Source organism: Halichondria panicea, chromosome 3 (assembly GCF_963675165.1).
Source record: "Halichondria panicea chromosome 3, odHalPani1.1, whole genome shotgun sequence".
In the NCBI taxonomy this organism is placed as follows: Eukaryota; Metazoa; Porifera; class Demospongiae; order Suberitida; family Halichondriidae; genus Halichondria; species Halichondria panicea.
The window spans coordinates 7,739,774-7,750,400 of record NC_087379.1 but is presented as its reverse complement, the minus strand read 5'-3'; the positions used below and the strand labels follow the sequence as shown (position 1 = coordinate 7,750,400).

At 42.0% G+C, this 10,627-nt stretch overlaps 3 protein-coding genes and 1 long non-coding RNA gene across 10 annotated transcripts in view; 1 reads left to right on the top strand and 3 right to left on the bottom strand.

Annotated features, from left to right (window-relative positions):
- The window catches only part of LOC135334167 (selenoprotein K-like), a 148,615-nt gene that overhangs the window by 124,543 nt on the left and 13,445 nt on the right, over positions 1-10,627 (top strand). The window lies entirely within an intron of this gene.
- The window catches only part of LOC135334123 (ankyrin-2-like), a 61,913-nt gene that overhangs the window by 39,006 nt on the left and 12,280 nt on the right, over positions 1-10,627 (bottom strand). For 4 of the 5 annotated variants that reach the window (XM_064529179.1, XM_064529181.1, XM_064529178.1 and 1 more), the window contains exons 18-21: positions 10,394-10,615; positions 10,092-10,201; positions 9,837-10,039; positions 9,672-9,788 (exon numbers count right to left, since the gene is read on the bottom strand). In XM_064529179.1, the coding sequence (XP_064385249.1) occupies positions 9,672-9,788; positions 9,837-10,039; positions 10,092-10,201; positions 10,394-10,615 (652 nt within the window). Of the gene's footprint in view, positions 1-8,361; positions 8,924-9,671; positions 9,789-9,836; positions 10,040-10,091; positions 10,202-10,393; positions 10,616-10,627 lie in introns of those variants that run through there. The other variant, XM_064529182.1, reaches the window with a different exon arrangement.
- Positions 4,151-6,499, bottom strand: LOC135334159 (E3 ubiquitin-protein ligase MIB1-like). Of its 3 annotated transcripts, none has more exons than XM_064529233.1 (8): positions 6,422-6,499; positions 6,265-6,305; positions 5,715-6,123; positions 5,503-5,602; positions 5,170-5,300; positions 4,944-5,046; positions 4,732-4,797; positions 4,151-4,545 (listed from the first exon to the last, which is right to left on the bottom strand). In XM_064529233.1, exons 4-8 carry the CDS (start codon positions 5,528-5,530, stop codon positions 4,355-4,357), a joined length of 519 nt encoding a protein of 172 aa, XP_064385303.1. In that variant the 5' UTR covers positions 5,531-5,602; positions 5,715-6,123; positions 6,265-6,305; positions 6,422-6,499; the 3' UTR covers positions 4,151-4,354. The 3 variants fall into 3 exon arrangements, with proteins under 3 accessions (XP_064385303.1, XP_064385305.1, XP_064385304.1); XM_064529235.1 differs by having other exon boundaries at positions 5,718-6,123; XM_064529234.1 differs by having other exon boundaries at positions 5,939-6,123.
- On the bottom strand, positions 7,345-8,224 carry LOC135334175 (uncharacterized). The gene is made up of 3 exons (XR_010394214.1): positions 8,096-8,224; positions 7,792-7,921; positions 7,345-7,549 (listed from the first exon to the last, which is right to left on the bottom strand). It is a non-coding gene; the product is annotated as an uncharacterized LOC135334175 (long non-coding RNA).

Below are 10,627 nucleotides of genomic sequence, written 5' to 3'. Positions count from 1 at the left end.
TCACTGTTCGCGTGCAACAGTGACGGCTTGCGAGTCTACTCGGCTGCAGGTAGCATTGTGGGCATAAGAACTTGTTTGTGGCCCAGTGATGCATGTGGTGGTGGCGGATCATGAATCATATCTTGTGGCATCTCTTTCTTCTTTCCCTTCATACTTGCAGGAAAACTTTCGATGCACAGCGAGAGTGATACATATACATGATCCACCTGATGAACTTGAGGAAAAGGGGGAGGGGGGACCTTCGGCCTTTGAACCTTTGTCTTCCAACGCTGGACCGTCTGCTAATTCAAAACCCGGCAGATAATGAAAAAGAAAACAATCGCCAGAAACAATGAATTTATATTGCGGCTATAAAAAGGTACCGGCTCAGTCTGCAGGTAGCATTGTGAGTAGGAGAACTTGTCTGTGGCCCAGCTCCTCTTCCCGAACTGGAGAACGCTCACTATGTGCTTCTTCGTTATCGACTGCACAAAAACCATAATAATTATATTGATGTGCTAGCATAGCTGAAGTATGAATGCATCCTTACTGCATAGATCTAGCTAGAACAGAACATCTATAGATCTATCATGCAAAACATCAGATCTATCATGAAAAACTCACTGGATTGCAGCATAGATAGTAGAGGAAGGGGATTGGAAACACAGGCAATTAGCACTATTTCACAAGGACCGTCCTTGCTACAACCTCAATTATAGCCGCAACCATGGATGCAGCTTAAAGTGCTGAGCTTGCAATAAACTTTTTGTGCACTAATATATTGGCAGTTTATACTAAACTAAAAGCTTAAGCAAGCTTATGATCATGCATAGACAACAATGAACAATCAATAAAAGGTATAAGCATGGTCTAAACATAATTATACATGAATTATCAATGTTCTTCCAGTGATTTCTCAGTCCAAGTTCTTGCCACACGTACACATCGACACTGCGGTGACAAAATCAGAGCATGAATAGTGATTTTCAAAATCTAATGGATTGGAAGCAATAATATGGACATTAATCTTTAATATTGCCGAGTCTCTAATATAAACTCAGCTTAGTTATGGAGATGCTACCCCGCAAAGATGGCTAGTGGAAATCAACATATCGGCCAATAACTCAAGAAGTATATGCTATCCCCACTTCCAATATAATATAGCTGAAGCAATAAAATACCATCATTATACTACTACTATGATCATTCATTTACAATAGATGCAATTCATAAGTCAGTTCTTACCCCACAAATAAAAAGAAGAAGCTAAGTGTTGTAAAATCTTCAACGCGCACGGTCCCGGTGCAAGCATAAGCTCACGTGATCCCGTTTCTTTTACATGTACTATTGGGACCAGGCCGATTAAAATATAGATTCGAGGCTAGGTCCTTGTAGCCTCTACACAGGCTCTCCTTTTTCTGTTCTTTATCACAATCGTTATCACAATCGTTCAATAAGATAAAATACTGTATTAATCGTTCAATGAGATAAAATACGGTATTAATTGGAGGAATAAAGAAAGAAATAGACGTAGAGTTAGGAAAAAGGCCTGTATCGGGAAGTCGCGTGAGGGTAGAAGGGTGAAAATGAGCGTGGGCATGCTGAGCTAGAGATGTTGGACTGCCCACGCAGAGATCTATGACTAATTTAACTTTGCCTGCAGCAAGCTGGACATGGACTTGGAACTGGAAGTTTGCAAGCACTATAGCTAGCTATACCTTAGGCTTAGCTAGATGATCTACTAGTTATGTGTTCAGATTATATCAGACTATCCACCTTTTCTTGTGTCTTTCTACATACTATAGTCTACTGATAGTATAGATCTAGTCATCATTATCATATAGCAGGTAGCTACTTCCACCAGAGCTGGCCACGCTGGTTCTCTGATCTGACTTGCAGCACAGCTTGGTGGTTGTCTCAGTACGTACAGTCTTATTAATTAACTCTGAATGCGTGGGAGAATATCTTACGTCACGATTGTGGGCTACATATCGCCCACGTTCATAAAAATCCTTGTGGATCACGCGATTTCCCGAACCAGGCCTTACTTTTTCTTTTATTTAATTAACTGTACGCCCATTTCTTTCTTTGCTGCCTCACTATGTCTTTCTTATGATTTATGGATGAACAGTGACAACAGCAAGAAAAAGTAAGGCCTGGGATCGAGGCTAAGGTCCTTGGCAGTCAATGACTTTTGATAGTCTCTATTTTAGCCGCCCTCTAAAAGTTGGGCGGCCTAATCACGAGTCTGTGTTATAGAGGGCGACTGATTCATGAGACAATATTTCTGCACAGTTTCTGTCGCTGAATCTGTTGACAGCTAGTTGTGTTTGGTGTCTATGATGGTTACTGGACCAGCACATAATACCCATACTAGCTAGATTCGCCTAGATACAGTCATGTTCTACTGCTGAGTCAGCAAAAACGAAAAGCAATTTGCCGGTGGTGGTGCTGCCGGCGGCGTAACCATAGGTGGTGCAGAGGCCATTGAGCTCATTGATAGTCGAGTAATGATGAGCTCCGATCCCGTGTTAAATTTCCTCAGCTTCTTGCTGCAAAGCCTACTAATGCTCATAGTCCATGCATTGCGCATTAGACCCCTCCCGTGCGCCCATGCAATAATACCGGATGTATATTTTTATTTTTTATTTTTATATTAATTTTGGTACAGGGACCAAGAACTAGTTGTTCGCTGGAATGCAGATACTTCAGCATCTTTTAATGTTTCGAATGTTGTACGTCAGGGTGGTGTTCTCTCTCCAATCCTTTTCACGGTTTTATATTGACGAGCTCCTGCAAAGACTATCTCGACTCGGAATTGGTTGCCAACTTGGTGGGAACTTTGTCTGTGCACTTGGTTATATGCTGACGATATAGCCCTTCTGGCCCCCTCACCATCTGCCATGCGTATCTTATTGAAAGAATGTGAAGTATTTGCCTCTGAATTCGATATAACTTTTAATGCCAGCAAAACTCAACTTATTTGTTTCAGCACACTACCTAACGGAGTATTCAGGTTCAATGAAGTTGCTCTTCAATTTACAGACATAGTGACCCACCTTGGCCACACCCTTCATCGCAAGTTGGATGACGAAGTTGATATTGCACAAGTAACTTCCGCTATGTGCAGGAAAGCTAACTACCTGCTCCATACATTTAGTGGGTGTGATATGAGAGTGAAAACTAAGCTAATTATGACCCACTGCCTTTCACTATAATCATTATGGTTGTGTTTTGTGGAGAATTGACAGTAAGAAAATTCGTGCTCTTGAAACCGCTTTTAACAATATTTTGAGGAAAATTTGGAGATTGCCTCGTCAATGTCACACAAGAATTCTCCACTGTGTTGCTAGAGTTCAGAGTTTGTTTAATAGAATATACCAGATCTTTTTTTTACTTCATTTCACGTGCTTTAGCATCGAAATCCACCCTCATTAGATCGGTTTTCTCGTGGGCGTCTAGCCATGCATTCACAGCAGTCGGGGCTAACAACCTGATCAAACGGAATTTTATAAAAGTTTATAGCAGTGACGACATGGTGGTTTGTGCAGACTTTGTTTGGGATGTCGAGCTTGGCCGCATTTCATTCAACTCGCGTGATGAAGATACATCAATGATAATTAACTCTATCTGCTGCGATTGACTTTAAGTTGGACTAACAATTCTTGCACTATAGCTAGTACTATACTATTACTATACATGTAATATAATAATTATTTACACCTATTCCTGGCGTGTTCAATGATTATTATTTATTAATAAATTATAGGTAACCATATAGGTAACCGTAGGTAACTATAACAATATAGGTAACCATAGGTAACCATAGGTGGTGCAGAGGCCATTGAGCTCATTGATAGTTGATAGTCGAGTAATGATGAGCTCCGATCCCGTGGCAAATCAAGTGTTGCATTGCGCATTAGACCCCTCCCGCACGCCCATGCAATACCGGATGTATATTAATTTTCCTATAATTACAATTCCTCTGACAATTTATGGAATGCATTTCAAAAGAAGCTGCTGAGATCCAGTATATAATAGAGGTCCAGACTAGCCTCGAGACCAGCTGCATAGTATGAGACTTAAAATGTCTTTGACTCCCTAGCTGTCTTAATTCCTATACTGGGGCACAAATCATTTATAGTCAGCTCACTGACCGTGTGCAGTGCTATTATACTATTACCATTAATTCATTGATAACTAACAATTGACATAAATAACGAAACAACAATTAACACTACACACAAAAGTTGTCTAATGTTTGCTGCACGTGTACCTAAAACCTTAAAACACATCGCCTAAACTCAAAAAAGTCTGCATGACAAAGTCAGAAAAGAAAGAACAACAATTAAACAAAACAAATACTAAATTGTCACTAAAACAACTGAATTCTATGAGTCACAAACTTCTTGCACACGGGGCAATGGTCGACCTTCTGTGCACAGTCCCAGCATGTCTGGTGTCCACACAGGAAGGCCGTGTTCTTAGGCTCTGTCAGACAAATAGGACAATTAGATTCAGAGTCAGGGCTGGCCAGCGGATGGACACTGGTGGCCGAGACGGGGGCTGTGTGTGTGTGTGTGTGTGTGTGTGTGGGTGGGTGGATGTATGTGTATGTGTATGTGTGTATGTGTGTGGGAGGTATTATTTGACATAAAATCACAATATTGCTAAGTACATGTACTATACAGTTATAGAGGTTATCTAATTAAGCAACACAGCTTGTGTAAACTTGTAATGCAGTTTACGTACGTAGTCCCTCTTTTGCAGTAATAAGCACTGGACACTCGAAGCATGTCTTCATCCTCCGGGCACATTCTATACAGTGAGAGAGGGAGAAGACAGTAAATGAAAGCTAGTACATATGAAAGAAAGGTGAGACTGTGGAGGATAGTGGGGGCTTATATAATACACAGAGAGGCTGTTACTGAGTGATACATGTACCTATCATTAAGTACCAGTACCTGGACAGAAGGTGTGATCACATGGCTTGACAGTGGCTGTGGCCTCCTCTTCATTACACATCACACAAACCTTGGACAGCTTGGAGATAGTCTTGACTGCAGCCTGTGTAAGGAAGAATCATAAAATTCAACATATGCAACTTGAGAAGGTCAAATAAAAGTATACATAATTTTATACTAACTGGGAAGTTATTTAAGAAGCTTTCAAATTGCTATATGTACTCACTTTGCAAATAGGGCATCTCTTGGCTCTCTGTGCACATTCTGCACACATGACAGCGTGACGGCATGGCTCAAACTTGACGTCCACTGGAGCCTCACACAGGAAGCACGGCTCAATAGCCACACCCACACTACCTGGAGGGGGGTGGTATGGATATACAATTCAGATAAGAACAGAACAGACTATTGCTCAGAGTTGGTTCTGTGCACAACCATATAAAGTACAGTCATGTAAAGGCCACTTAAAATATGAGATTTATCACAGAACTTGTATCTAAACACATAACTGGAAAGGTCACCCTAACAAAGAAAGTTACAGTACAGAGACAGGTCTTACCACTGCCAGTGGCTCCAGCAATATCCATAACTTCAACTGGCAGAGAGGCTGTGGGTGGGTGGTGGGTGGCAATGCCAGAACGTAGGGGAGTAGGGTACACCTGATGGATACAATTAAGGGCAGGGAAAATTCAAAGTGCATGGGTACTTATTAATAGCATACACTGTTCATGTTCATAAAAGAGGCAATGTTCAACAGTATATCTGGCTCACCACCTCTCTAGTGTGCCCTGTGGCAGTAGGGGGCAGGTGATCTCAGACTGGCTCACCACCTCTCTAGTGTGCCCTGTGGCAGTAGGGGGCAGGTGATCTCAGACTGGCTCACCACCTCTCTAGTGTGCCCTGTGGCAGTAGGGGGCAGGTGATCTCAGACTGGCTCACCACCTCTCTAGTGTGCCCTGTGGCAGTAGGGGGCAGGTGATCTCAGACTGGCTCACCACCTCTCTGTGTGCCCTGTGGCAGTAGGGGGGCAGGTGATCTCAGACTGGCTCACCACCTCTCTGTGTGTCCTGTGGCAGTAGGGGGGCAGGTGATTTCAGACTGGCTCACCACCTCTCTGTGTGCCCTAGCTGTGGCAGTAGGGGGGCAGGTGATCTCAGACTACCATGGAACTTCACACCAACTGTAAGGAGGTACACGTAGTAAGTACATAATACTCAAATCATTTGACTACAATGCTATAAGCTATAGCCTAGTGGTTTGGGCTATAGGTAATGGCATCCATGCATTCCTGATAATGGTAGTACATAGAGCTACAGTTCACCTGTAAGCACAGAGATGCAGTGGTCTGTCACCATCTTCATCCTATGCAATGAAACACACACTATTTAGAAATACAGACCAGCACAGTATAACACCATCCACACTGTGTACACACACACATGTAGTGTATACAGCAGAGGCTAGAATGATGCACATACCCCCACTTCCACATTGGGGGCGAACTCCATGCATGATGACCTTGAGCACGTCCACATTGCCAGCTGCACAGCACAGTGGATGGCCGCCTTGCCAGCTGCCTTGGTGTTCACCTGGGCAACACAATAAGGTATTAGTTTGTGAATAACTTAAACACTATGACACCACCCACATACTACCAAACAGCTACTGGATGCTCCCCAACACAAGTTATGACCTCTGAGACAGCTCTAAAAACAGGCCTGATGTTTCAATGGCCATAATTTTAATGCTGCTGCTCCAATGTCAAAAATTTTATGATTTTCTAAAAGCTTAGAAAGAGACCTTTCAAATGGTATGTTTCAATCTGAAATTTTGTTGGGGGCCTAATTTGTCATTTTTCGGCCTTGCCATGGGCTATTATTCAAGGTATGGTCAAATTGACAAATAGTTTTATTGCTGCAATATGAACTTTGATGATACCATTTGAAAGGTCTCTTTCTAAGCTTTCGGAAAATAAAAAAATTTTTGCAATTGGATCCACAGAATTTAAGTTATGGCAGCTGAAAGAGTCTCCCAATAATTAAACGGGGTTGGTGGTGGTGTTGCTGAAGATCTTTCAGCAGCCACAACTTTTGTTCTGATGATCCAATTTAAAAAATTTTCTGATTTTCTGAAAGCTTACAAAGAGACCTTTCAAATGGTGTGTTTCAATCCGAAATTTCATTGCCAAATTGACAAACAGTTTTATTGCTGGAATATAAAATTTGATTACACCATTTGAAAGGTCTCTTTGTAAGCTTTCATAAACATTAATTCGTTGAAATTCATGGTATGGCCAAATTGACAAACAGTTTTATTGCTGGAATATAAAATTTGATTACACCATTTGAAAGGTCTCTTTGTAAGCTTTCATAAACATTAATTCGTTGAAACTTGATCCACGGAATTCAAGTTATGGCAGCTGAAAGAGTCCCCAAAATTGAAAGAAGGGAGAGAGAGTACATAACACTGTGTCCTCACCTCTGTGGGATGTTTGCGTAGGAACTCTCTGAGAGTGTTGGTATCTACGATGACGGTCGGGTTCTCGAGGAGGGACAGGATCTTGAGATGCAGTCCAATATTGTCACTGTCCAGCCCTCCTGCAGACTCTGCCAGGGGAGGTTTCAAAGAAAGAGACAGACAATCATTATGAAGTCCTTTTCTTGTACATTGTAGGTAGATGCTACTAACTGAGCAGTGTGTATTGTTAGCAGCTGTTCTGGTATTATACAATGCAGAGTTTATTATTTATTTTTGACAAGTTTTACTGCTTCTGCATCTGACAGTGGAAGCTTTCATTGCAGTTCTTTTGTAGCTTTTTATTACTATAAGTCATATAGAAACTGTGTACCTGGCACTTAATTCAGGAGGGTTCTCATCCGGGGCGGCTACCATGGCCTGATGGTTGAATGTCCACACTCGGCCATTGACTGCCACTCGAACATCTCCAGAGGGAAACACTGGCCAGCCTGACCCAGCGCCTGGGAGGGTAGCATACGAATATGGTGAAATTGTGTTAGATTTTGTGAACAGTTGTCTATAAAGGCGTTCCACTACTTTTGAGAGGCTAACACTAGCTTGGGTTGTACTCCCTCTATTCTTAAATTAGACAATAATAATAATACTACTAAGTCCACATCTATACAGCCACTCACCACTTCAGCGAAGGCAGTGACAACGTCCAGGTGATCATTAAGTGCTGCCAGGTGGAGGGGAGTGTACCCGTCGTCCTTGAGCAGGTTGATGTGCTCCACAAACCAACGGTTGAAGTGCTCCACAGTTCTGCAGGGGGGATAAGAGTGTGGGGGGGGGGGAGGGGATATACAGTGTATATTAGGGACAAGCTTTGATATGCTATAATTTCATTGTTTTTGGAGCCAACTTTGAGAGGCCATAACTTGAGTTAAAAATGTCTAATTCGAAAACGAAAATATAATGTGATCAGGAATAATTGTTAAAGCTAGTTACAAAACACAACTATAGCACTATAGGACCTAGCTTCCAAACCATGTTACATGTATATGATCAGTACTCACGGTAGGTACCCAATACGGGCAATTTTAAACACTATAATTATATAAAAAATGTTATGTGTTTTCAAACTCTACTAACCTGCAGGCTAATCACAAAACAAATAATGCGCTAACACATGTACTATGTCAGTTTAGTATTCTCTAGGCAATGTTTATATACTTGACTTGCAATGTCATCTCTTCTCATTCTTAAGAGTAGCTTCACTAGAGATCTATAAGTTGCAGCAGCTGGGTTTCTTTGTTTCCATAGGGACAAGCACTCCATTATGGCCGTTCGTGTGCCATTCAAAAATTGACGATTTCTCACATCAGCTTGTTGAGCAGGAAGGAGTCCTAATGGTTGCATGAACATTTCTAGACTGTCGAAATTAGTGGCCAAAATTATGAACTCTGTTGTCTCAATCTTGTTGTTGAGTAGAGGGTGTTCAATGTCTATCCTCTCTGCCAGGCCTGTAGTGTGGATAGGGTGAGGGTCAGCAAAGGAAATGGTGTACGTGGATTACAATTCTGAAAGAGGAAATGAAACGCCCACACATGTATAGCACTAAGTACATGTAATGTGAACAAATAGACTCAATGGCGGAAGGAATATGGCATATGCACAATATAATACAAGAAATGAGACTAACAGACTAACAGACTCAGTACATGGCTTACAGTACATAGCATATAAGCTCTTTTTAAGGCTCCCCTCTAAAGATGCGCCATGAAGCCTCCAAAGTAATTTTTGAAACTCCAAATGGAGCTCCACATGTGTGAGTAATTATTTTTAGACGGCACGTTGGTAATTAATTAGAGGTAAAATGAGCAAACAGATCACAGAATTCTTTCTTCCACATCTGGCAGCCCTCAAGCCAAAACGAACCACAGTACCTCTTTAACGTGTGCAACCTATGCACAGGCTTGTTGGAAGACCAGAAAAACTGCTGCAGGAGTTCTACATTCACAGTCCATTTTGCAAAGCTGTTTTGCCTCTAATTAGAACGCACCCCTCTAAAGACGTGCCACCCAGCCTCGAAACCAACCTCCTAATAGAGCCATCTTTACCAACGTAACTATTTTAATGTGGCGCCTTAAATAGAGCTTATACGGTACACAAGAATAGGGAATGTGGTATTGAACAATGGAGGATTAACAATGTGCACATAATAGGTAGGTACCTTAAATACTCAATACACAGCTGACAATGTACACTCACCACTGACTCCACTGAGTGTGTGGATGTCCCTGAGTAGACAGTCCACAGCTCTCAACAGATTAGCTCCATTCTCCACCAGGTCAACAAGAGCAGCTGTCTCCTCTGACTGGTCTGTACCTACGAGAATGAGAGCTAACACTTGATATCATAAACACACGTTCTCACCTAGACAGTATCTGATTTTAACCTTGGCCACATGACAAAGCTGGTGAGATAAAGTCTCTATCTTAGAGAGACTGGCTCCCATGTTTTCACTGATGCTCTGTACTGTGCACTCCTCGACAACCCTCCTGGTCACTACAAGGACAGACGCTATCTCTGTCCGTATGGAGTCAGTGTGGGCTGTCAGCTCACTCAGAGAAGATGACCTTTAGAAGAAAAAAGTGATAATCAGACTTCCACTAGACAATTGAGTGGTACCTCAGAGCTGCAGTCATTCTCTCCATCAGAGACACTACACTCTTCACAGTAGAGCCAAGTTGTGTGTCACTTACTGCCAGGGCAGACCTTCTCAACTCATCAGTGGCCTCCTAAACAAGTTGGAATGAGACTTAACTACAATGTACATTGTAAACAAAAACTGTGTGTGCATTAATTAACTTATACATGTGCAATTTGATTTAACAAAAAGGCCTTTATATTTAAAGGGGTAAACCAAATTTAGTTTGCCAAAGGTACTCACTACACCATTTCAAGAGGCTACACTATACAAACGTGAATACCTGTAGTTTAGTAGTATCCACAGCAACTTTGGGGGTGGGTATTTTCAATGATAGATGAACTTTGACCTGTGGCAGTAGTCCAGACAAGGAGATGGTACAGGTGGTTCTCTTGGGAGCATTCTTCTCAGGGAAGAGCCTGCAGATTATCCTGGGAGGGTAGTCGTGGAGATCCTCAGGTCTGAAATTCTCTACCTCAGGCTGATCCACTCCACTACGCAAGATCTGAAAATGAAG